The following is a 23,750-nucleotide window of genomic DNA, read 5'->3' as shown; positions in this document are numbered from 1 at the left end:
TCGCCCTTTGCCCTTTCGCGATGCCCCGTCAAGATGGCGCTGTCCAGGGCGGGTTATTGCTGGGCGCTTTGTCGCCGCGGCCCCGGACCGGGCCTCGCCGGCGCCGCCGCCCTGCGCCGCGCCCGGGGGCTGCTAGAGCCGCGCTCCGCCCGGGGGGCGCCGAGGTGAGCGGGGCGGCGGCGGGACCCGATCCCCCCTCACTCGGTGTCAGCCATTTTCCCCCCCGTTACCGGCCGTGGCCCCCCGCCCCCCCCCCCCAGTGCCAAATATCGCCCCCCGGAGCCGCCGTTACCGGCCACAGACCCCCAGTTCCCCAATACTGGCTGATCCCCTCGGCCCTCTCCCCCCAGTGACTGGCCAAAGCCCCCCCCGAGCCCCCCAACGCCCCCAGGTACTGGCCATGGCTCCCCCCGACCCCCCCAAACTGGCCGGGGCCAAGGCACGGTCCGTGCGGGAGCAGCGTCGCAAAATAACGAAAAATCTTTGCTTAGCTCTAAGGCTGCTGACGGGGGTCTTTTCTTTCATTGCAGGCCCCTGGTGCGCTGCCTCTCCGCCAAAGCGAGCTCGCAGGCCTTTCTCGCTGCCTTTGTGTCAAAAGTTAAGCGCATCAATGGGAGATACGAGAGGTTTCTGGAGAGGACGTTCCCCCGCTTCTACGTGTTGTACACGACTTTCACAAAAGGTGGGTTCGAGAGAGGAGGTTTTCGCTTCTCGAGAGCAAGCTAACAGAGATGATCGTGCTGCTTCCCCTCTTTTTATCTCCCCGAAGGCTAAAAATCACCTTGTCAGCGCTGCTTCTGATCGTTTATTTACCTGCGATGCAGGGGCCTGAATGTCATCTCTGTTTGTGCAGGAATTCAGGCACTGTTTTGGGAAGTAAAAGAAATAAGAAAGATCAAGTTAAAAATGTCCCGTCAGAGACTGAATTCTCATCAGCTTCCCTACAGGGAGATGGAGAGGCTGAGACAGGTGGGGCGCGGCGGGAGAACCCGTCTCTAGCTGTTAATTTTCAGGGAGTTGCATTAACTTGATGTCAAACCCTAATTGTCTGTTTTAATTTCTGAGGCAGTTTCGCAGGGACCTGATCAAGGCCATTCCTATCGGGATTATCGCCATTCCGCCTTTTGCCAACTTCTTGGTCATAGTCCTGATGTGAGTATGAGCTTTATAGAGCCTTTAAATTGCTGACTTTCCCCTACCAGGGCTTTCGTGGGGTAACGACCGGCAGTCGCTCAGCGGTAAGCGCAGGGCTTCGGCAGCGGCGCTGATCTTTGGGCTCCTTCCTTTTCTCCTTTCTCAGCTGTCTTTCGCTGCAGAACAGCTGCCTCTGCAGCCTGGCTTTTGGAGCACTTCAGGTAGCATTCGAATTCAGAGAAAACATGTTTCCCAGGCTTGCTTTTTTTTTTCCCTCCCTCTAATTTAGTTCTTTAATTGCTTCTGAATTGAGGAAGTGTAAAAAGAGCGATCTGTTATCTGCAGAGATGCGTTGCCCCCGCTGCGCAGACTAAATGCCATTGCAGTTCTCTGTCAGGATTGTTTTTTTCTTTCTTTCCTTCTTTATATATTCAAGTTCTCCCTTCTGTCCTGTCCTCCACAGAGATCTGGTGTCTTAGATTTTTGTGGGATTGTTTTTAGACCCTAGATTGTTTTTAGGCCGTAGAGTGCGCGTCTGTGGTAAACAGCCCTGCGTGCACGCGGCCGGAGAAGCGGCCTCATTGCACAATTCCTTCCCGGCTGCCTCCCTAGCACCTCGAACGTTCCTCTCCCTCCCTGCCGCCTGTCCTGCCGCCCGAGCCAGTCGGGCTGTCCCTGGATTTCGAAATTCTGCTCGCTGGGTTTTACGAGCTGCGAGCTGAGGAGAGCCCCGCTGTGTAAACAGCGGAGGGCAGAGATTCCTGCGTTGTTTCAAGCCTTTCCGTGACCGTCAGCCACAGCTGGGAATGTCCGGCTGGGAACGGCTGCCATCCGATTGTCTCGAGTGCGCCTTCCCTGAAGGGCACGAGCTCGCCATGCCCTCGGGCTGGGAAGCAAATGTGTGCGACTCAGGCTGGAGGGAGACGAGCTGCCCCGGAGCAGGACGTTGCTGGTGCCTCTTTTCCTCCTCAAAACAAAATCCGATTGCCCCAGCTCGGCTGTGCCTCCTCGCATGCGAGGCTCCTCTCTGAACTCATGTCGCTCCTTCTCTCCAAGGTATTTCTTCCCGAGACAACTCCTGATCCGCTACTTCTGGACCCCGCAGCAACAGGTTGAGTTCCTGGATGCTTACCACGCTATCCGGAGGGAAGCGTATTCGGACGTGGTGAAGAGCTTGGCTCTGGCAGCACGGTCCCTGCCGGAGCCGCGGCTGCGAGAACAGCTGCAGGAGCTCTGCACCAAGGTAAACGCCACCGCTGCCGCCCCCCGTCCGTCTCGCCCGCCGCGCCGCTCGGCACGTGCGGCAGTGCTGTGGCATCCCGTGGAGACGGGACCCGGCTGCGTGCCGGGCATTGCGGTGGATAGGCTTGATCCGACGTGTCCGCAGGGCTCCCGGAGCTAGCTTTAAGGAGCTTGCGTGCTGCTGGTTGCCTGGCGCAACTGCCCAGCTCCTCAGAGCCTGAGGCTGCTGGAATTAGGCTGCTAATTCCCAGTTCCTTAGCTTGGTTTGAGCTTAGCTTGGATCTAGTGGTGACTAACACCCTCGGGACGGACGGAGGGCTCCGATCGTCAGTGACAGTAAACGTTTTGGCGCTCGCAGGTGCAGCGAGGTTCCCAACCGCGCGTGGCCGAACTCTGCGCTGTGAGAGGCTTGTTTTCGGGGTCTCCCTTGGGCCTGAACAAGCTCCGTGTGTCTCACGTGGTGAGTGCCGCCTTCCTCCTCCCAGCGGGTCGGAGAACGTGGAGGCACCTGTTTTGGGTGCCCGTTTGACCGTCCCTTCCGCTGCAGGTCCCCGGTGCGCTGGCTTGGTCAGACCACAGGCCGCGTCTGAGCCTGCCCACGAACCTGAACGTGCCGCAGCCGCCCGTCTCCAGCAGCTCGATTCAGAGCAGAGCTAGTTCCTCCGGGCACCCGTGCTCTGCTCCGCTCACCGGGCCGCGCTGCCGTTTTGGGTGGAATGAGAACTCTCGGGGGCGGCTCGGGGTTTCCGTACGGGCAGGGCGGTTGTCTGAACGATTAAAGAGGAACAAAGTGCAGGACAAGGATGGAACCGGAGATGCTTTGTCTGGTTTAAATTTGTGCCTGCGTGGGTTGGACACCCGGCTCGCACCTTTGTAGCATCGTGCGGGTTCACCTGAGACTGTGCCCTTGTCCTTGTTTTCCTTCTCTGCCTCAGAAAGCCCTAAGCCACGTCCTGTTCCTGACCCCTCATTTGCCGGCCTTTTTCCTGAGGTATCGCCTGCGGAGCCACGTCTTGGAGATCCGGCACCTGGACCGGGCCATGCTGCGGCTGGGGCTGAGCGAGCTGTCCGAGGAGGAGCTGAAAGCGGTGAGGATGCCGCCTCGCTCGCTTGGCGCCGGGTGCTGTAGCAAGCGCAGGGCTCCCTGCGGGGCTGCGTTGTCCCGGCCCTCGCCGTTGGTCGCAGAGCTGTGAGTGGCGGCTCGCTTCTCTCTAGCGGAAGCTGCGCTGCTGGGTCGGGGCGGGTCACGTTCCTCCGGGCCCGCCGCAAACTGCGGGATTCCCTCCTCCGTGGGGGCGTTATCTGCGCCTGGCACCTCAAACCAGACCTTTCTGCAGAGAGGGAGAGGAACAAGGACTCGCTGTTAAATCGCTGCGAGTGCCCCAGCCTCCCTGGTGAGGGCAGCTCTCCCACGTGCCCTGCTGAAGCCTGTGCATGAATGCTGTGTGTGAAAGCACTTTGTGCTGGGGCCTTTTACAAAATCCTGTTTATCCTGGTGTCTGAGACAGAACCAGGCCAATAAATATCCCTGTTCAGCTGCAGCTAGCTGTCTCGCCAGTAAGTCTCCGAGCAGGGAGAGAGATCACGAAAGAAATAGCAACAAGGAGGCTTGGCAATGTCTCCCTCCAGTTTCTCTGCAAAAGGGCTTGGCACTTGGCATGCAGGGAGCGTGAAGGAGCGCTCAGATTTGGGGGAGCCTGGGGCAAATGGCAGCACCATTCCCCTGCAGGCTGCCTGCCGGGAGCACGCTCTGCTAGGATTATTTCGCGGCGCAGCGTGGAGCGGTTTGATCCGTCCTATTTTATAAGAGGTGACGAGGAAGGATCGCAGCGCGTAACCCTCGACGTTAGGGAGGCCCACGGGACCCGGAGCGGCCGTGCCCGAACGTGTCTGTGCTAATTCTCCGCTGTGGTCCGTAGGCTTGTTACCTCCGCGGCCTGGACTCCACTCACCTCAGCGCGTCCGAGTGCAGAGCGTGGCTGGAGCGGTGGCTGGGGCTCTCCTGCAGGCTGCAAGGTAACGCGGGCCGAGCTGGGCTGGTGGCGCTGAACCGGGCGGTGCCGGGGAGACCTGCTGCAGCCCCGAGGGGAACGGCTCCGAGCGCCCCGTCCCTCGCGGAGGGATGCGTATTTGGGAGCAGGTTTATGCGGGGTGGACGCCGGCTGGGCAGGGGACACCGGCTGGGCAGGGACGTCTGCGCCGCTCGCCTGGGTGCTGCTGTCGCATGAGACCTCGCGGTGGCAGACTTGAGCGCTGCAGCGGGACTAGGGGAAGCAAAACAGGAGCGGGAGGGAAATCAGGTCCCCGGAGCAGAGCAAAGAGCCCCCAGGAGAGCGAGGCCGGCTCCTTTGGGGGGGGATTAGGGGCAAAGAGGGGCCCCACGGCTTCTGATGCAGCTCAGGATGAGCATGTTTGAAGCTGCCTGGTTTGTATCCTGCTGTTTGCGGCCTCTGCTGCGCTCTGCCTCCCTCCCGGTGCTGCTCTGACTCAGCTTTTGTCTTTTCAGCTTCTGAGGCCTCTCTCTTGGCAAACAGCATGGTCTTACTGTCCCTCAACTACGTCAGGGCCAAGGAATGAGAGCAGAGTCCCCGGCTGCGAACTCTCACCTGTGGCATTGCGCGCGGACTCCTGATCCCAGCCCATCTCTGGCGCTTGTTGGCTTTGACGGAGCGGAGATCCTTTTTGCGGTGCGGAACGACAGCCCGGAGTCGGCGAGAAGGGCCCTGCGCTCCCTCGCGTCCGCGCACGCACACGGAAGCACCGCCGCACGGCCGAACGCGGGACTCGCTCCCTTCTCTGCCGGAGGTGAGCCCACCTCACGGCTTTCCCGCTGCCCTGCCCGACCCCTTGGCAGCAGGAACGTGCTCTCGGGGCAGCGGGGCAGGTTGGCGACGCTGCGGGGCTGAGTGCGGGCTCTGCCTTCCCTCCATCGCGCACAGCTCGCGTGGGGGCGGCGGTGGCTTCGCTGTTACAACTCTTAAGCTGCGTCACTTTAGATACAACCCTTTGCAGGGGAGAACAGGCGTCTCCTCTGCCTTTCCAAGCTTCCCCTTAGTGACTCGTAACAGCGGGCTCGGTTCGGCTCGGGTTTTGCTGCGCTATTCCCCGGCAGGGCTCTCACAGAGGAATTACTTGGTTTGTTTACTCCACTGAGCAGTCTTACACAGAAAAATCTCCCTAAGGGGTTAGGACGGGACCACAAAACCCTGTGCTGCCCCACAGCGACCTTACCTGGCGGCGGGAGGTTCTGTGCTTCTGGGCCTCCCGGAAGCCCCTCTGCTGGCGTCGCCTCCTCGCGCCTGGCTCGTCCTCGCTGCTGGACGGAGGCGCAGGCCGGCAGCAAACCCGCAGCCCGCGCGGGCGCCCGGCTCGGGCTGCAGCCTGCCGCTTCCAAGGCTGGTGGGGCTCAGTTCCCCCGTGCCGGAAACGCTGCCGCAGACGCAGATTGCGTTAGGAAATGCTGGTGTCTTCAGTTAAGGACGTGGTCTTTGTTAGTCTCTGAAGTGATTAAAGTTCTGCCTAATTAGAGTTTAGCGCTGCACTAGCCGCTCAGCGTGGAAGGCTTTGGGGGCAAGAGGCTGGCTGGCAGCAGCTCCCTGCACGCTCCCCTGTGTCCAAGGCTGCAAGTTGTATTAAAGGATTAAAAACGCAGCCTTTTGCCACCTAGTCTTACCTAGCACAGTCAATGCATGAGAACTGTCCGTCTGTTGAGTGAATTTGAACCTGCTTTAAGTGTTAAATGTTTTATTAAAGCCAAAAGGAAGTGGATGCCTTGAGTTTGTGTATGCCTCCTGCTCCATGTCTTCCTTGTCCCACCACCAGCTCTTCCACCTGAGGAAGCAGCACACTCACCTGGAAACTTTCCCCTCTCTCGCTTTTTAAGCTGCATTAGGGTATAAACAGAAAAGAAACTAGGAAAAAGAATAGAAATTCATTACCTGTGCTTCAGGCCACTGTTAAAGTCCTCCCTCGCCTCTTGGAGAAGACGGCCCTTCTCCTAACCCAGAGCAAATGCCCGAGGTGCAATCCTAGAGCCTGCGCTCGTGCTGCTGAACAGCTGGAAGTTTCCACGTGCCTTTGCTTTAGTTTTCTTGACTTTGAGATCCTCACCCCAGCGAGAGCGTTTCACCTAGGTGGTTTTTAACGCCCTTTAAAATGAGATCGACTCGCAGTGCAAGTTTGAGCATTTCTTTATTTTTACACTTAAATATTCTCTTTAAATACAGCATTATCACAATGAAAAGAACGGAAAAGGCCAAAAAAAAAAAATGCAGAGGACCTGACAAGCTTTGGATTCACACTGGAAAAAAAGAAAAAAAAAAAAAAAAAGCCACCTGTATACAGTGTGTGTGAGAGAGAGACGGGGGAGAGTTAGAAGTAGCAGAGTCACTATTTAAATAGGAAGAGGAGCCAGGCTAGTGCCAGAGTGTTACAACTCAGAAACTAGCAGGTAACGACTGGCTTTCGGACGGGTGATAGCAACACTGCTCCCGGAACAGCTCAGTAGCACCAGAGAGGAGATGATGGGCTGTTTGGTTTATTACACAGCTAATTGCTTAGTAGGAGCCAGTGCGGTACCAGCATTAGTGTGAGTATGTTGAAAAACAAACAAACAAACAAAAAAGGCAGAAATGCACTTTCATTGCACTATTAACAGCATAGTTATCTTTGTAAAAATAGAATAAATCCTATTAGTTCTTTGCTTATTGTGAAAGCACCCATCCTAAACAGCGACTTAGGATTCATTCTGTCGGTTCAGGGCGAGCAGCCCGGCCTCGGCTTCCCCGGAGAGCTGCCGCCCTCGCGGGAGGCGCCTGACCTGGCTTCATTTGTTTCTGTAGTGTCCGAGGGCCGGGACACAAAAATGGGAAGGGAACAGCGAGTTAATTAAAAACGAACGAACAGACGAAAAGAAACCCCAAAGACTTAAACCTATTCAAGTGTCGCCATTTGCTCTGTCGTGACGGCGCAGCGCGGAGTCGCTCCGTTGCCCCCAGCAGCAGCAGCACCCAGCGCCCTTGCTGGCCCAGCGAGCAGCTCCGCAGCCCCAGCACCCCCGGCTGTGGCAAATCCCGGCTCTCCCGATGGGAAGGGGCACAGCGCCGGCCCCGGAGGTGAGCGGAGAGCCCTGGCTCCTCCTTGGGCTGGTGCCGAATGGCCGATACGGCCTCGTTCCTACTGAACCGCGAGCGCCAGTTTAGCCCTTGTGTCCGGGCGGCCGCCAGGCTGCGGAGAGGGACGAGGCTGGGTCATTAAGGCAGGAAGAAAGGAAACGGAGAAAGAGCAAGCCTGGGTGAGAAGCTCAGGAGGAAAAGCTGCACGGGGCGAGCCGGAACGGGAGCGTTCCCGGCCGGTTAAGGTGCGCTGAGGCCCCGGGCTCGAGCCCGACAGCTGCAGCTCCGAGGGCAGGTGGGAAACGAGCACTTTGGCCTCTGCTCTTCCTCCGTGACCCTCGGGAGCAGGGAACGGTGCCGCGGGGGCCTGCAGGGCTCGGCCCCAGCTGGGGGTGGACAGGCACCGACGCGGGTGGCAAGAGCTGGTTTTGCCACGCGTAAAGGCCCCGTTGTCGCCGCTCGCTGCGGCGGCGAGGGCTGGGACAGCAAAGGGGCTTCCAAATACCTCCCGACAAAGCAACTGGCTCAGATGCCTCCTGGACCGCGGCGAGAGGCCAAAAAACAGAAGCACAAGAAGAGCCTTAAAACAAACCAAAACCAAAACCAAAACCCCCAAACCAACCCAGGACAATTAAAGCACTTATTCAGAACACAGTTTTTTCCCCAATTCTCTTCCCTCGTTCTCCAGGGCTGGGTATGGTGCGACGGGACATCTTCCCTTCGGAGCGGGGGCTCCTGCTAGCAGCTCCGCAGGCCCAAGGCGGCGTTTCCAAGGGAAAAGGGAGGGCGGCTGCCTGGGGTGCTGTATTGGATTTGGATCCTCCGGCGGAGGAAGCTCGTGGGCAGCAGGGAACGGCTCCGCAGGAAAAGCTTCACGCAGCACAGAACCTTCTCGGCCCCGCGGAGCGCGGCAGCGGCTCTTCGCGCCCCCCGTCGTCACTTCTCCTTCTCTGTCAAGTGTCGTCAACTGGAGAAACCCGTTCGGCCGGAGCGCAGTCCGAGTCCGTAACCGTGGGGGAGGCAGGCGGACGCTTCCCTTGGGCCGGGGGCCGTTGGTCAGATGGTGAAGGCTGGAGCAAGAGCGGGGTCCGTGCAGCGCGGCGGAGCCGGGCCCGGGGGCAGGACCTTCCCCGGCCCCGCGGAGCGCGTCGCGCTGCCCGACTCGAGGGCGCCGTCCCGGCAGCACCGCGGGGCCGAGCTTAAAACCATTTGCGAGGGGCAAAGGGGGTTTTGCTCCCCGCGGAAGCGCCGCACCAGTCTCGCCGGGTCCTGCCCCCCCCACCCCGAAATACAGCGCAGAGAAATGCAACTAGGTGCAGCTGGTTTCAGCAAGAGGCGAAGCGGACGTCCGCGCCGCAGCTCTCGAGGATCCAACGGGAACGCCCGGGAGGCCGAAAAGTGCTTTTACTGCCTGGCAGGGGGGCGACGCTGCTGTTAAGACAGGAACCGCGGCAGCCTGAAGTCCGCATTTGCCGGGGCCGTCGCTCGAGGCCGGAGCGCGGGGATGCGCCAACCCGCTCGCGGGACGTGGGGCTCTTCGTCACAACCGTATCGTCCACCCGCAGACTGGGCTGCGGCCGCAGTCTCGGCAAGGAAGGGGTCGAATTCTTCAAAACCGGCCTCACGCGGCCGCCCGGTGCTGCGGTTCCAGTACATCGGATCCTCCCGCGCTCTAGCGTAGATCAAGCCAGGACCGGGTTATTATTAAAAGCAACTAGGTGGTTAAAAAAAAAAAGAGGAAAAAAAAAAGACAGAAAGAAAAAAAAGCTTTCTAGAAGAGTTTGTGGGCCACGTTCTCACCCCTCTTGTGCAATTAAAGGGAGATCACTAGCGTGTGCGTGCGAAGCTGCAGGCGGCATCGCCATCCGCCGGCTCTCCCAACCCGTCCTTGCCCTCGCCGAGGAGGCAGGAGCCTGCCGGGGCGGCCGGCGGGGCAGAGCCGGAGCGGAGGGGCTGCAGCAGCGCTTGGAGCCACCGGTTTGCGACAAGGCCCGGTAAACATTCAGCACGTTAGAAAAAGTCTTTGTTTGTTAAAACAAAAAAAAACAAAAAAACCAAGCAAACCGGGAAGGCGAGGGTGCTGCCAGCCCATCCGCAGAGCCGGCAGGGCAGCGGGAGCAGAGGACGGCGGAGCGCGCCGGGAAAAAAGCTACCGTGAGAAGCAAGAGGCTCCAGGTCAGGGGCGTTTCTGGAGGATGGCGGCATGCGGAGAGCGACCGGGTGATCGCGGATGACAGCTGGGCTGGGGAAAACCGTCCCTCGTGGGTGAGGGAGAGGCGGAACGGAGAGCCGAGGACCGCACGGACGAGGCGTCCCGGCGGACGCACCCGCAGGAGCGTCGGCAGCTTTGCCTGGGGCGAGAAGCGGGATGGAGACGGAGACACCGCCAGGCGAACGCGGTTGAGAGTCGGCGCTGGAAGCGGGGAGGGATGAGAGCGAGAGGCGGCTTCGCGCTATTGCTTCTAGGAGATGTAATCGCACGGCGCGGTCCCTGGGGAAGAGCTGCCCGGCCGGCCGGCTCCCGCTCCGGTACTTCCAGCCTTAAACACGAGGAGCCGCCTTCACCCGTAGCCTCGAGATTCGTTTAAAATTGTCTGTACAGAGCAGCCCCCGCTCTCCCCCCACCCCCCGCAATTAAATAACCTCGAGCGGCCAGTGCCGCTCCATAAAATATCGTCAATAAATAGAGAGCGGAGCAAGGAGCACCGACGGTCCCAGGGCTGGTCACACGGCCAGGGCGGACCCCAGAGCCCGCTCCTCCGCGGAGGGCAGCTCGCAGGCTCGCTCCGGCGCCGGCTCCGGCTCCGGCTCGGGGCACGGAGAGTTTGTGCAGAAGGGAGGAGCGGCCGCCGCTCGGCGGCTCTCAGGAGACGGAGGAGCCTCCGAGGACAAGGCAGTGACTTTGGCTGCTTCGCCCTTGCCCGGAGCCGCGGCGCGGCTGCAAGTCACCAGCGAGGCCACGGGGACGGAGATGATGCCGAGATCCTTCTCGCTCGCGTACGAGGAGGGCGCCTGCAGCTCCTCTGTGCCGCTCTCGCCCTTCGCTCCCAGCACGGACCTCTGCTCCACTTGGTAGTAGACCACGGGCGCATTGTTCAAGTAGGGCTGGTCGCCCGCCGCCGAGGTCGCCTGCTCCGGGCTGTCCGTGAAGCACAGGACGGATGAGCCCGGGGGGAGCTGGGCTTGGATGAGGATCGGAGCGCTGAGGCCTGGGCACAAGCCCTCGGGCACGGCCAGAGGTTCCTCGAGGATGCAAACGCCCAGGCTCTCCACGCTGGAGCCGTTGCTGGAGTCTTCTTCAGCCTTGAGCCTCTCCAGCTCCTCCGCCGTCTGCAGGTGCATGACGGCCGTCTCGTTCTCCGCCATGAACTCCTGGAAGTCCTGCGTCTCCGAAGACTGCGTGCCCAGCCAGTCGCTGCCGGAGCCGTGAGCGGACTCCTCTTCCGGGGCCTGGGGCCGCGCGCCTTGGCGCTTGTTCTCCAGCTCCAGTTTCATGATGGTGTGGAGGTAGTGAGTCCGCACCCGGATGGGATTGAATTCGATCCGGCCGGCCATGTTCCCGCAGCCGTCCCTGGAGCAGCCGCAGGGGAAGGACATGCGATCCACCTGGCAGGGAGGGAGACGGGAGATGTTGCAGCAGAGGGATGGCAGCACGAGGACCCACGCGCTCATGCCTTCATCAGGAGGAGCATGCACGAGGGGGACATCTGCCCTCTGCGTTTTCTGGACCACCGTGCCCAAGGGTGGCCTCCAGAGCAAGGCGAGAGCTGCAGGTCTCTCTCCTCCGATCCCTTCTCAACCCCTTCCTGCAAGCTGGGTGCCAGGAAGACCCCAAGGAGAGTCTGAGCACGCCGGCACCAAAGCTGCGACTAGCCCAGCCAGGAGGATGAGGCTTGATGGAGTCTGGCAGCCGCCAGGCCAAGCTTCGACGCTCTCCGGTGCCGTCCCAACTCACCTGGCATTTGATCCCCGCCTGGCTGCAGGCGCAGGCCTCCGGATCGCAGTACAGGCGACAGTCGCAGCCGCACTCCTCCCGCGACAGGCGGATGGCCCGCAACTCCTGCTTCTCCTCAGCGTCGATGCGGTGGACGCCGGAGGCTCGGAGCAGGGCCCGGCGCCGCTTGGTGGGCAGCGGCTGCAGGAAGAAGTAGTCGTCTACTTCCACGTTCTCCACATCGATGTCGTCGTCCGACACGTCCTCCAGCGTGAGGCCGTCTGCCTCCTCGGACTCGACGGTGCCGTTCTTGGTGAGCTGTGGGGCAGTGGGGCAGAGTTAGCGCCCGCCTGGGCCCCAGCTCCGCCGGGGGGCTGCCCGCCCCCGGCGACGCGGCACGAGAGGGACGATTCGGATGCTGTGGAGGAGAACGTCCCTCCGTCTGTCTCCTGCTTCCCTCAGGGGGCAACGACACCGTCCCCAACCGCCCGCCTGCCCTCCGACGCGGCCGCTTCGGAGCCTTCCTTCGTCCCCAAGGCCGAGGGGCGAAGCCCTCGCTTCGACGAGTGGGGCTGCGAGGCGGCCGAGCCCCATCGCGTTGCAGAGCCCGCGGGAAGGATCCCACAGGAAGGATCCCGCAGGAAGGACCGCGCTGTCCCCGCCGCGCGACCAGCCTCCAGCCATGCTGGGGCTCACAGCAGTTTACAGGAGAAGGGGTTTGGGAGGGGGGGAAGGAAAAGAGCTCCGAGCAGAGAGTCCCTCTGCCGTCTTCCCTCCGTTACGGCGCCCTGCGAACGGCAAGATAAAAGCAGGTCACCGTTTCCTAAAATACCAGGGCCCCGGGAGAGGAGCGGAGCGGAGCAGCGGCAGCACGGCTACGGGCTGCGGAGCATCCTCGCGGCCCCCAATCGAAACGAGGTTCAAACGCGACGAAGGGTCCGGATCCAGCTCCCACGGAAAAACATATCCGGGTGCGGGAAGGTGCCTTAAGCTCTGTCCCTTCCTCCCCACGCTGCCCCCACGTTCGCGCTCCAGGAACGCAAGTCCCTGGCCCGAAGCGGGGCCGCGAGGACACACGGGGAGCCTCCGTCGAGCCGGCCGCTCTGCTCGCCGGCCCTCCGGTGCCCACCTCCGCGCTCCCCGTCTCCCACGCCGCCAGCCCCGGGCGCACCCCAAAACGGAGCCCCTCGGGGTAGCGGCAAGCTACAGCCCAAAGCTCTACGTCAGGAAAAAGGAGGAAAAAAAAAACAAAAAGCAAACAAACCTCCAAAAAACCAACACTTCAAAAAAAACCACCTAGTTAAATCTCCCAGCGATGAGCCCGCCGGCTCCGTGACAGCGGTAGCGCTTTCGCGGACCGCCGGTTCCGCCCTCTCCCTGCTCCCCGGCTTGGCCGGGCCCACCGAAATCCAGCCGCGAGGGCCGCCTCTCGCCCCGGCTCGCACGGCTCCGTTGGCAGCAGCGCGAGGAGCCGCTGCGGAGGCCTATATTAAAAAAAAAAAAAAAAAAAAGCCCAAATCCCAGCAGCGAGGCGGCCGGCTGGATTCGCGTCCCTTTGCCAAGCGGGTTGCCATGACAGCCGCAGCCTGATTAAAGACGAGCTTTGCAGCCGAGCTTTGCAGCCGAGCGCATCCAGGCTGAGCAAAGCCCCGGCTCCAGGCAACGCCCAAGGGCGAACGCCGGGCACCTGGAGTCGGGACCGCTCGGAAAACAGGCAGCGCCACCCCAGAGCTCCCCCCGTCCCCAGACGCAACCTCGGTGCCTCCTCCCAGGCCGGGATCGCAGAGCGACGACCCGGAGGGGTTTCGCCGGAGATCTCCGGTGAGGCAGCCGCGATCGGAGCGGCACCGCAGGCGCTCCGAGCCGGGCGGGCACGGCACGCGGGCAGCGACAAAAAGAGAGAGATTGGGGAAAGAAAAAAAGGAAAAAAAGGAAAAAGGAAGGAACAGACTCCAGTAAAGCTGTCCCAGTTGGTGCCCAAAGGCCAGGACTAGATCTCTCTCCTGCTCGGCCTGCGACTAAACTCTGCCCAAGCCTGGGAGGGAGTTTTCCAGCTGCCAGGTTTCGCGACCACCCCGCGAAGCGGCTGACGCTGCCCCGGGCCGGCGGCGCCCCCTCGGCGGTACCTTCATCTTTTTGGCGTGGAGCTTCTCTTCCTTGAGGTGCTCCCGGAGGATTTCCCGGTGATTCACCTCCTGCTCCTGAGCGAACTCGCAGAGCGTGTACCTGCGGACGGAGTTGTGGCGCTGCGCCATGCCCAGGGAGCTGCCGCCCTGGCTGGGCACGCTGGTGAAGCCCTGGCGGCGGGCGAAGTAGTACACGGTCACCTGGTCGAAGCGCACGTTCTTCCGGCGCAGCTGCTTCTGCCGCTTCAGGATGGAAGTGGCTGCGGGGAGGGAGGGGAAAAGCCCAAGGGGATACGTTAGGGCGAGAGGACCCCGTCCCAAACTCCCAGCCGAGCCCTCCGGATGCGCTGGCCCCGAGGAGCGGATGGCGTTGCCCCATCCCACCTCCCGCGCCGTCTAGACGCGGCCTGTGAATTCGGGCGCTGTTACAGAGCGCCAACGTCACCCCACTGGGACACCAAAATATTTCGGAAGGAGACCGCCGAGAGAAGGGTAGGACCTCGGACGACAGCGAAACGACGAATATCTGAGGTTTCCCTGCCTTCCCAGGGGCTGGCACGACCCGTAGTCACCGGATCAGCGAGTGGGCCTCCGAATGTGACCCCGAGCAGGTTGCAAGGGGACACAGGCGGCGAGGAAAACCGGAGCCACGCGGAGACAAGTCCTCGTGCCTCGTTTTAACCGCGACAGACGCCGCGCGGGCAGGCGAGCGGCGCCCCGGCCCCCCGCTCGGCCACTCACGTATGAAGCCGGCGGAGCTGGGGGGGTTGACGCTGTCGCAGCTGTCCGCGCTGTCGCTGTTGGAGATCTCATCGTCCGAGTTGGAGCCGGGAGAGCCCACGTCCACGTCCTCGAACTTCCTCTTGAGGCTGGCGCTGGCGACCGCATCCATTGGGCTGGGGCTCGCATGGAGAGCCGGAGAGCGGGAAGGAGCGAGCGGTTTGCCGCGAGGTTTCCCGCGCCAGCCCCACGGGGGCTTCCCGGGTACCTGGGGGCACACGGGGAAAGTCGGTGACCCCCCCCAAGGACCAAGCCCACACTTGCTTCCTCTTCTCATCCCAGCACCAGGGTCAGGCAGGCTCCGGTGCAGCCGGCTCTCCCATCTCCGGAGCGTTCGCAGCCCAGGAGGAGCCAGCTTTGGAAAGGGCACCAGCCTGGAAGACCCCAAGAGAGGCTGCCCGAGGCACCGGTGATAAATCGTTTTCAACAGCGCCGGACCACAACGCAGCAAGCCTTAACGTCGCATTTAAGAATAAACACGGCAACGTTTGGGGCAGCAGCGAACTGGAAAGGATCCTCCATCTCGGAACGAGAGATCCAGGAAAGCTCTGCGACCCGCAGGACCTAAGCTAAGGGCTATAACTAAATCCAAGGTAAAATCCAGGTATCCCGAGAGAGCCACTGGAAACAGTTTTCCTGCAGACCCTTAAGAGAGAAGCCTGGCGAGGAGTTTGCATTATTAATGCTTTAAGAAGTAGGTTGGTTCCTGTCGCTCAACGCAGCACTGAGCAGCCTGCGGAGCCCGGCCTCTCCCTGGCTTTTGCCCGGCAGACGCCGCTCCGGCGGGGCCGGCACGCGCACGCCCGAGTCCCAGAGCCCCCCAACCCCTAGCCAGGAAAGCAGCCTCCCAATCCCAACCGAAGCCAACGAGGAGTCGCGTTTTTTCGGAGGCAGGTTCATCCCCCTGAGAAAAGCCGCGTATTGTTCAATTCGGATGGGAAAAAATCACATTCTTTAAGTCAAACCGGTCGCAAACTCTCAGCGCGCTGCTTAAAGCGATTCGTGAACGGCTCAAGCCGAGCAAAACCCCCCACCGTGGCTTGTGACCCAGCACGGCGCGTGCTTTTTCTTTCCTTTTTTTTGTTTTTGCATCACTAATATTAGCAAGCATCAACCCCCCCAACTCTCGCAGGTCGCCAGCAAAATAACCTTGCCCGCGGGGTCGCCTCTCCAGCTAACTCCCTCGCGAAAAACGTCGAGCTGGAAACCACCTCGGAGCGAGCCAGGAGCATCCGCTGCTGCAGCCCGGCGGCTCCACCCAAACTCCGGGAGCGGAAAGCAAAGGAGCCCCGTAGGATTTTGCCGCGGAAGTTTCAGGCATTTTTCTGCCCCCTCATTAACGTCCGCAAGCTCCAAAAAAAAAAGGAAAAAAAAAAAAAAGGCCGCTTGCCCACAGGAAGCCTGGAAACGCCGCACGCTAGGTCTGGCGAGCAAGGAAATTTTGGAAGCCCGAGGGAGAAAAGAGGGGAGGGAGACGGCTAACGCTCCCGGCACCGCTCCAAGCGGCGAGAAAGCGGCGCCGTTCCTCTTACGCCCGATGCTTTAAGGACAGGGATCGCCGCGGCAGGGACGGGGATTGCTTTTAGCCGGGCCCGGCCAGCCGGACCGACTGACCTGGGCCATGGGAAGCGCAGCCCGATGCGGAGATCGGCTCCCAAACACGGCAAGCGGGAGCAGGCCAAGCCCCCGCCGGCCGCCGCCGCAGCCTCCCGTCTCCGCTTCGCGTTCCCTCCGGCGCGGTGGCAACGGTTCTCATGGCAACGGAACGAACGGGGGGTTCGAAAAGAAACCCCCGGCGGCGGGACGCGGCTCCCCGGCGGCCCCGCTCCGCTCCCCAAACGAAGCCGGAGCGGCAGGAGCCAGCACCCGCCCCGGTCCTGGATCTGCTCCGAGGAGCCTCCGGCGTCGGGGGGGGGAGCCGACGGTGCCCCTTCTCCCGCGCGGAGCTGTCCCGAGGGCTCAGGACCCTTCCCGGTCACCTGTTGCTCCGTCTCCCATCTGTCTCCATCCCTTCCCGGAGGGAAGCCCTCCCAAGAGAGGGGACTAGCCAGCGCCGGCCACCGCTCGTTCTCCAAGGCCAGGGTCAGCGGGGCCTTCGGAAGGAGCCCAAAGCCCGGACGCACGAGCCCCGCGCGCTTCCGCACCGACCCCGCGGCCCGGGGGAGCCGGCGGCCCCCAAACGATGCTGCGTTTCGGTGGGGGAGAAACGGGTCGCCTGCTTCTCGTTACGGGCAGGAATGCTAAACATTTTTGGAGCAACCCCGCGGTGCTGGGGGCCCTGGAAGCACCGTACCGACGGATGCGGCCGGCGGGAACGTCGGGCTACGCAGGGCCCCGAGCGCGGAGGGGGGAGGAAGAGGAAGGCAGCGGGAGGCTGGGGCTGGGAGCAGGTACTGGGGAGCAGCCCCGGGAAGGGGGAGGTGCTCCACAGGATGAGACAGCAGTAAAGAGACCTGCTGCTAATTCCTCCATGCTAGAAATTCCCGGCCGGAGCCTTCTCCGAGCAGAGATCCTTGTTCCCTGGCCGCTTGATCGCTTCTCGCAGCGGGAGAGCGCCGGCAGCTGCTGCCGCCCAACGCCCGCAGCGGGACGGGGGCTGAAGGCACGGGCTGCTTTCATTCATTCATCGGATCGAGTTACTCTTTTTTTTTTTAAATATATATTTTTAAATAGAAAACGCACTTGTGGAAATATTCACGGCGCACACGCGAGCTGCGCGAAGGCCCGGGGAGCTCGGCCGCGGCGGAGCGGACCCGCAGGCAGCGATGGGCTCTGCCAGCACGGGGCCCGGAGCGACCGCGTGCCGAAAGCCCCCGAGAGCCGGCAGTGGGGTCCCTCTCCGGGCACGCGGCGCTTCCTGGAAAAGGGAGACTCTGCCCCTTGCGCTGGGTTTTGCTGCGGCTCTGCGGCAGGATTCGGAGCCTTGCGCAGGGACGGCTCAGCGCCCGGCCCAGCCGAGGGTTTACTGAAGGTTAAATTCCCCCCGCGGCAGCCCCGGGGGACGGGAGCCGCCGGCGTCGCGGGCACCGCGCCGGAGCGGACCTGTTCTCCGACGCTAAGGGATGGTTTCCTCCTTACTACAGCGCTGCTCGTCCAAGGCTCGGGGAGAAGCAGCAAGGCAGCGGGGCAGGACGAGCCCTTCCTCCTCCCTCCTGAACCAAAGGCACAGCCAGAAAAAAAAAAAGAAAGAAATCTATTACTGAAGGTGGCAAAAGTCACGGGGGGGCGGGAGGGGGGAAAAAAAGGCACGCAGGTTTCGTTCAATTTTTAAATGGAGATAAAGGCCTCGAGGAGGGAATGTGACTGGAACAGAGAAAGAAAAGAAAAACCTTCCCTCAAACCCCGGGCAGAGGTTTCCATACTGTGCTCCACAGGAAACCGTCACATGACACTAATTCCCCTTCTTTCCGCTATTAAACTGTGCCGAAAGGAGCTAAACTAAAAATATTAATTTTTCCATGTCAGCAGTTGCTGGAATTGCCTTTGGGAGTGGGAGCAGGGAGGGGCTCATCAGAAAGGGAAGGGATGGGATTTGCCTGATCACGGATGCACGGAAAGGCTCCCAAGGCGCTCGCTCCGGAGAGGGATGGCGGAGCCGCGAGGCTCCAAACCCTCGAGGAACCACGGGAAGCACCTTTCTGCCAAATCCTCGGCAAAACCCGACAGCTCCCAGTTCAACGCTCGCGTACCGGCTCGATTAACGAGTCCGGATCGCCCCGCGGCATTAACGCCACCGTCACGCAGCAGAAGAGCCAAGTCCCTGGGTTGCGACCCAGCCGAAATCCAGCGGGTAGCTCCGGCATGGGGCCTGCTGGGCTGATGACCCTTAGTCCACGTCGGACGAGGCTGGTTTAAACCCCGGCTTGTCCACACAAAGGAAGCGACCGAAACAGCAATCCCAGAATTAAGAGGGATTTTATTCCAGGTATTGGGAATAATTAGCGTGCTTCCCAGGTGGAGGTCCTCCGGGCATGCCTACGGAGAGCAGCCTGGGAACAGCTTTCCAGATAGTTTGTGCTGGAGACGACCCCAAGAATCCCTGTCCTCTCTGAACTTCGCCAAGATCTAGATTTCCCACCCAATCTCACACAGACCAAAGGCTCCAAAACCTCACCCAACTGGGTAAAACTCCGAGCTAACCCAACACTTCACAATTTAAAACAGGCTTAATGTTATTTACCTTGCCCATAGGGCCGGGGGAGCCGATTTCAGACTAGCTCCTTGCAAGCTTGGTCCAAAAGCGGCATCGCCTTTAGAAGAGAGCTGGCGGCCCGATCTTGCGAACTTTGCATTTCGGGGAGGCCGTTGCGTGCAGGCTCCGTGGCTAACGCTCCTCACGTACGACAGCACCAACGCACCAGCTTTCGTTAGGGTTTGGGGGGTTCGGTTTAAATAAGTAGCTTACAAAGAGCAAGAGGCCAGAGCTGATCCTGCCCCACGATGGGTCCCAGGTCGTCTCTGCTGCCAGAGAGGTCAAACACTCGATGCGCTTCCCGTGTTAGCAGCGACTGCATGGAACAACCAGAAATTTCAGCTTTAAAATACGAAGGCAGTTTCTGACCTATATACGTGCGAATAAACCCTGCCTTCGCTCAGCAGCGTGATCCGAGCAGAGAGGATGGGGCATCGCCTTTTGGAGCGTGCGGAAAGCCTAGGAGGGGTCGGAGGAGCGCAAACGCCCGCCGCCCAGCAATCCCAGCCGGAGCAGAGCTCCCCGGGCCGGCGCTGATGGCGTTTAAAGCCTGGCAGCGAAGCAGCAAAGGCCGATTGTTTTAGCAGATGGAAGAGAAGAGGGTGGGATCGAAACGCGAACAGGAAGAAAATGTACATTGCGGTGGGGGTGGGGGGAAGAGAGGGAAGGAGAAGACGATGGAGGAGGAGAGGGCGAGCAGCGGGAATCCTAATGGAGAACATCCCCCCCCTCCCCGCAGACCGGCACCGGTTATAAACGCAAATGGAGAAAACAGACCGCAGATAACTTTGGCGAGCGCGAGGCACCCTTGCGCTCTGCACACCCGGCGGCAGCGGCGGCCCTGCAGCGATTCAAGGGCGACGTGTAGCCTTAGCCCTAACGCCTCCCTAGGGACCGGCCAGCCGGGCAGTTCAGCCCTCCCCGGAGAAGCAGCATCTTACAGCCCTGTTGGGGTTAATAACAGCCTGGATCGTGATATGCAGGAGAAAGCCAGAAAAAAAAAGGGGGGGGGGAAGAAAAAGAAAAAAATAAAATAAATAAAAGGAGCCCATTTTATTCCGTTGCAGCACTAAACTCGGTTTCTCCCGTTAAGGCGACGTTAAAACGCAAGGCAGAATCGGCAGGTAAAAGGCGCCAGCCTGCAATTCCACGTTCACCCGAGACGAGGAAGGCAGCTCTCGGCTGCTGTCGCAAAGGGGCAGCGTCTCTGCCCCGGGCGAGGGTCTCTGCAAGCCGGACCCACTCGGCCCGCGAGCTCGCTCCTTCCCGGCTCTGCAGCGGGAATAACGGCGCCGGGGATGACACGGCACCATCACTGCAGAGCAACACACCCGCTGATGTAACGTGATGTCAGAGGCGGCACGGAGACAGCAACGGTGCCGGGGGGGGGGGGGGGAAGGCGTAAGCACCTCTTGCTTGGCGCCGAGGGCTCCCCGTAAAACGCTCTGCCTGCTCGGAGCAGCGTGGCCTGGAGCTGAACCTTTCCAAACAGGCAGAGCGAACACGCTTTGCCGTTCCCCAGGAAGCGCAGAGCGGCTTCGGCCATCGCCAAATGCGCACGCGCGCGGGTGCCCTGCGTCTCCAAAGCGCCGGTGCGCCCACGTTACGCGGGGCTCCGAGGCAAAGTGCCGAACCCGCCGAGGGCCGCAAAACGTCTGCTTATTGCCGGGGGAAAACAAGCAGTAACCCCCAATCCCTGCTCGGCGGTTCCTCCAGAGAGCAGAGGAAGCAGCTCACCTCTTCAAGGACACGCTGCGCAACACGGAGCCTGCAAAGCTTCTCCCCGGGGCCGCAGACGGGCTTTGCCCTACGTTCGCTCGTCCCTTACAGGGGTTCGGCACTCTCGAGCCCGAGCCTGGCTGGCCAGAGCGGCGCAAGCAATCCCTCCCCTGTTGCAAAAAAAATTAAGCAAGAAAAGCATTCGCACTGGAGAATCTGTGCAGAATTAACCCGGGAGCCGGCAAAGAGGTTAATACCAATCTCATCCGGGGGCAGAGCTACCCGTTCAACATCTGAAGCGGGGCACGCCGGTCCCTGTCCAAGATCTTGTCAAATCCCGGAGCCATCCAAGGGCAGCAACGAGGGCAGCCGCAGCAGAAGCTCGCGCAAACAAGCCACCGAAAGCAAATTAAAGAATTTCCACCACGGTGGGACAGTCCCCGACGTACAGCGCAGAAGGGACAGCGACTCTACAAATGTGAAGAGTTCAGCAGTTACAGCTTAGCTTGTTTACAAATTAGTCATCAGAGGCTTTCCCCAAGGATTCAGTTATTGGCCTCTGCAGCCAAAAGATTTATGGATCTTTCATGCTCGGAGTTGTCTCGGTTTCAAAGGATGCCGTGCTCTGATAAAGCCGCGCAGGTCAACACGCCAGAGATCAGAGTTCAGCCTGTGTCGTTCCTTAAACCAACAGGACTCGGGCAAGCGACTGGCCTCAGGTTTTACAACAAACCACAGAAGATTCAGGTTCTGCTCTACACCGCTGAGAGCAAATGCAGCTAACGAATAAATCTAGGCTACGGCTCCCACAGCAGAAGCAGCAGCAGCAGTGCTGAAGCCTGCACTTACGCAACGAGCATCGGAATCGGTAGCAACGGGTCCAGGCTGCCCTAGCGCAGACACCCCTGAAATCACATCTCTGTGTACGCTGCAGCTGGGTGGCGCTTCCTACGTCGCTGCCAGACCTCCTAAGGACAGTCGCTACGGGAAATTCTGGCCTTAACGAAACACTCGGGCCCTTTGCCCATCAGCGCGTCACCAGAATCAAGCCACGAAGGCTGGGTCTACCCCACAGTTGCTCAACAGACTATCTTGCTCCAAAGACCTTGAAGATGAGGGCAAAGATATGACAGCAGGGAGAACGCCACCATGGCTATCTTGCTGGTCCAGCTTCTCACAAGGGTAAGCATGAGGTTGCTGAACTGGAACCCAAATTTCTAGATGCCCTTCTCACCTGGGTTACGAGGGAAAGACTCCATACGCAGGCAGATGTACGCTCCAGGGCTCCCTTTGGACAGCAGCCGTAGCTAAGGAAAGCTGAAGGTAGCAAGGCCCTGGCCAGCGACAGGGAAAACAAGGAGCACCCAAGCTGGGTCAGCTCCATCTGCTTGGAGACCTCAGCTCCTACTGAAACAACCCTGTGGTGAGGAGGGGCAGGGCCATATCAGAGTAACTCCGAGGCCTGGGCATCAGCAGAGACATGCTCCACTGATGGCTAAAGGAGAACGGATGAACAGGCTCCCATCCCTAACCAAGGGCAGGAAGGTCTTCAATGTCCTCCCTCCCAATGGAAACAGCTCCCTTCCTACTTCTTCTCCCTGCTTCAGGAAAGGAGGCTCCTAGCTGGACAGAGCGGAAGTCACTGGGAGCAGCGATGAACTCCTCAGCCCCGACAGCAGGAGATTTAGCTCTAACGATCTTCCTAAACCTCACCTTACTCCTGAACATTTATGACGTGTCCACAGCCCCAGCTTTCTGCGTAGCAATTCCTTCCCCCTTGTCTCTTGTATTTAGAGAGAAACACGGTGAGAACACCAACCTTCTCTTCTCCAGGACGTACCTTCAGCTTAAAACCACCACGACAGTCCTTTGCTCTAGATCTGCTCCAGAACATGACCAATATATCCCCCTCTTCATCATCTGCTCCTTCCTGTAACCACCCTCCCAAGACCCCGAGGTCCCATGATTACCTGGCTTCCCAGCAAGGGGGATGAGGAACTCCATAACGGCCCCATTCAAATCTGGTTGGCCTCCACCGCATAACTACTCCTTAACCCAAACCTTACATCATCTCCGCCCTAGAGGGAACAGCTCCATAGCTGCATCCCTCACCGAGGGAGAAGGAAAAGGCCTGTAACTACCCCGTCCACCACGTTTGCCTGCCCCTTCAGAAAAAAGGAAGACTCCACAAGTGGCCCAGAGCACCCGCAAGGCACAAGAAGAGCAGCCATACGGGATGGACGGCACCCTCCATCCATCTTGCATCTTCCCTGCGAGCGAAAGACAGCACCATCAATCCCCACGCTGACTCGCCAAAAACAAGGCATCCCTAGAAGCACCCTCCCCAGGGCGGTACCTGCCCCAGGGCCAGGAGAAGACAACCCCGAGGCCGTTCCCTCCCCAAGGAGGGGAAAGCAGCGGCTCCGTACCTACCTCACGCCCTGGGGAAGGGCGGCCACGTCTGTCCCCTACGTACCCCTATAGCAGAAGGGCAGCCAGCCGCACCGCATCCGTGCCGAAGGCTGCGCCTGCACCCCAGGCGCATGGGGACAACCCCGCACCCCCCGTCCCGCGCCCCCCGAACGCGGAAGGGGCAGCTCCTCACAGGCCGCAGCCGGGGAGGGGGGGACACCGACAGACGCAGCCCAGCTGCAACGAGGGCCGCGACCCCCTCTGTGCCCCCCAACCCCTACAGCCATGAGAGCACTCCGCACGTCCCCCCCACAACTAGGGCAGGAGGGACAGGCCCACGCCTCACCTACAAGGGCGCCCCACAACCTGCACGGCCCCCAGCTACCAGGGGCCCCCACATCCCCTAAAGGCCCCCCAGCTACAGGAGGGGGGAGCCCCAGCCCCCCTACATTTCCTATAGGCCTTATACGAAGAGGGGAGGGGAGCCCTGGCCCCCCCCCCCCAGCTACAAAAGCCCCCCTACGTTTCCTATAGGCCTTACGCAAAGAGGGGGGATGGCACCAGCCCCCTCCAGCTATAAGGGCCCCCCACATCCCCTACAGGCCCCAGGTAAAGGGGGGAGAAGGGCCCCAGCCCCCCCCCAACGCCCCACGACCCCCGCACATCCTACAGGCCCCCCAGCTACAGCAGACGGAGAGCCGCAGCCCCCCTCCCCCAGCTATAGGGGCCCCCCACATCCCCTATAGGCCCCCCCGGAGAAGGGGGGAGCCCTCCCCACCCCCCCCTTCCCCAGGAGGCGGCGGGGGAGGGGCAGCCCCGCCCCGCCGCCCCCTCAGAGGCGGGAAAGGGCCCCCCCCCATCCCCCGCCCCGGTCACTCACCGGCTGCCGGCGGCCGGGCCGCGGCGGCGGCGGGGGGTCCGGAGGGAGGGGGCGGGGGCCGGGCGGGGGCGGGGCGGGGGCGGCTCCCGGGGGGGTGGGGGCGGGGTGGCGGCTCGGCGCGCTCCGGGCTCCGGCCGCACGGACCCGCCCCGCCGCCGCTCACCGACAACAATGGAGCTGCCGGCGCAGCGCCGCCCTTTATATAGACCTCGTCACG

The 23,750-nt window shown here is 61.1% G+C and overlaps 2 protein-coding genes across 8 annotated transcripts; one reads left to right on the top strand and one right to left on the bottom strand.

Moving 5' to 3' along the window:
• The first annotated feature begins 4 nt into the window (after positions 1-4).
• Positions 5-6,144, top strand: LETMD1 (LETM1 domain containing 1). Of its 4 annotated transcripts, none has more exons than XM_067314186.1 (9): positions 5-164; positions 531-682; positions 854-969; positions 1,070-1,152; positions 2,191-2,377; positions 2,735-2,836; positions 3,312-3,464; positions 4,296-4,392; positions 4,883-6,144. In XM_067314186.1, the coding sequence occupies exons 1-9, from the start codon at positions 34-36 to the stop codon at positions 4,951-4,953; spliced, it is 1,092 nt and encodes a 363-aa protein (XP_067170287.1). In that variant the 5' UTR covers positions 5-33; the 3' UTR covers positions 4,954-6,144. The 4 variants fall into 4 exon arrangements, with proteins under 4 accessions (XP_067170287.1, XP_067170289.1, XP_067170288.1 ...); XM_067314188.1 differs by having other exon boundaries at positions 3,368-3,464; positions 4,883-4,964; XM_067314187.1 differs by lacking the exon at positions 2,735-2,836.
• Positions 6,145-8,090: 1,946 nt separating this feature from the next.
• Positions 8,091-23,576, bottom strand: CSRNP2 (cysteine and serine rich nuclear protein 2). Of its 4 annotated transcripts, none has more exons than XM_067314181.1 (7): positions 20,499-22,725; positions 20,260-20,411; positions 18,511-19,487; positions 14,292-14,538; positions 13,551-13,810; positions 11,446-11,742; positions 8,091-11,096 (listed from the first exon to the last, which is right to left on the bottom strand). In XM_067314181.1, the coding sequence occupies exons 3-7, from the start codon at positions 18,517-18,519 to the stop codon at positions 10,215-10,217; spliced, it is 1,695 nt and encodes a 564-aa protein (XP_067170282.1). In that variant the 5' UTR covers positions 18,520-19,487; positions 20,260-20,411; positions 20,499-22,725; the 3' UTR covers positions 8,091-10,214. The 4 variants fall into 4 exon arrangements, with proteins under 4 accessions (XP_067170282.1, XP_067170284.1, XP_067170283.1 ...); XM_067314183.1 differs by having other exon boundaries at positions 20,260-20,711; positions 22,212-22,725; XM_067314182.1 differs by having other exon boundaries at positions 18,511-18,838; positions 20,260-22,725.
• Positions 23,577-23,750: the final 174 nt, after the last annotated feature.

This window comes from Apteryx mantelli, chromosome 33, assembly GCF_036417845.1.
Source record: "Apteryx mantelli isolate bAptMan1 chromosome 33, bAptMan1.hap1, whole genome shotgun sequence".
In the NCBI taxonomy this organism is placed as follows: Eukaryota; Metazoa; Chordata; class Aves; order Apterygiformes; family Apterygidae; genus Apteryx; species Apteryx mantelli.
This window is presented reverse-complemented; position numbering and strand designations above follow the sequence as displayed.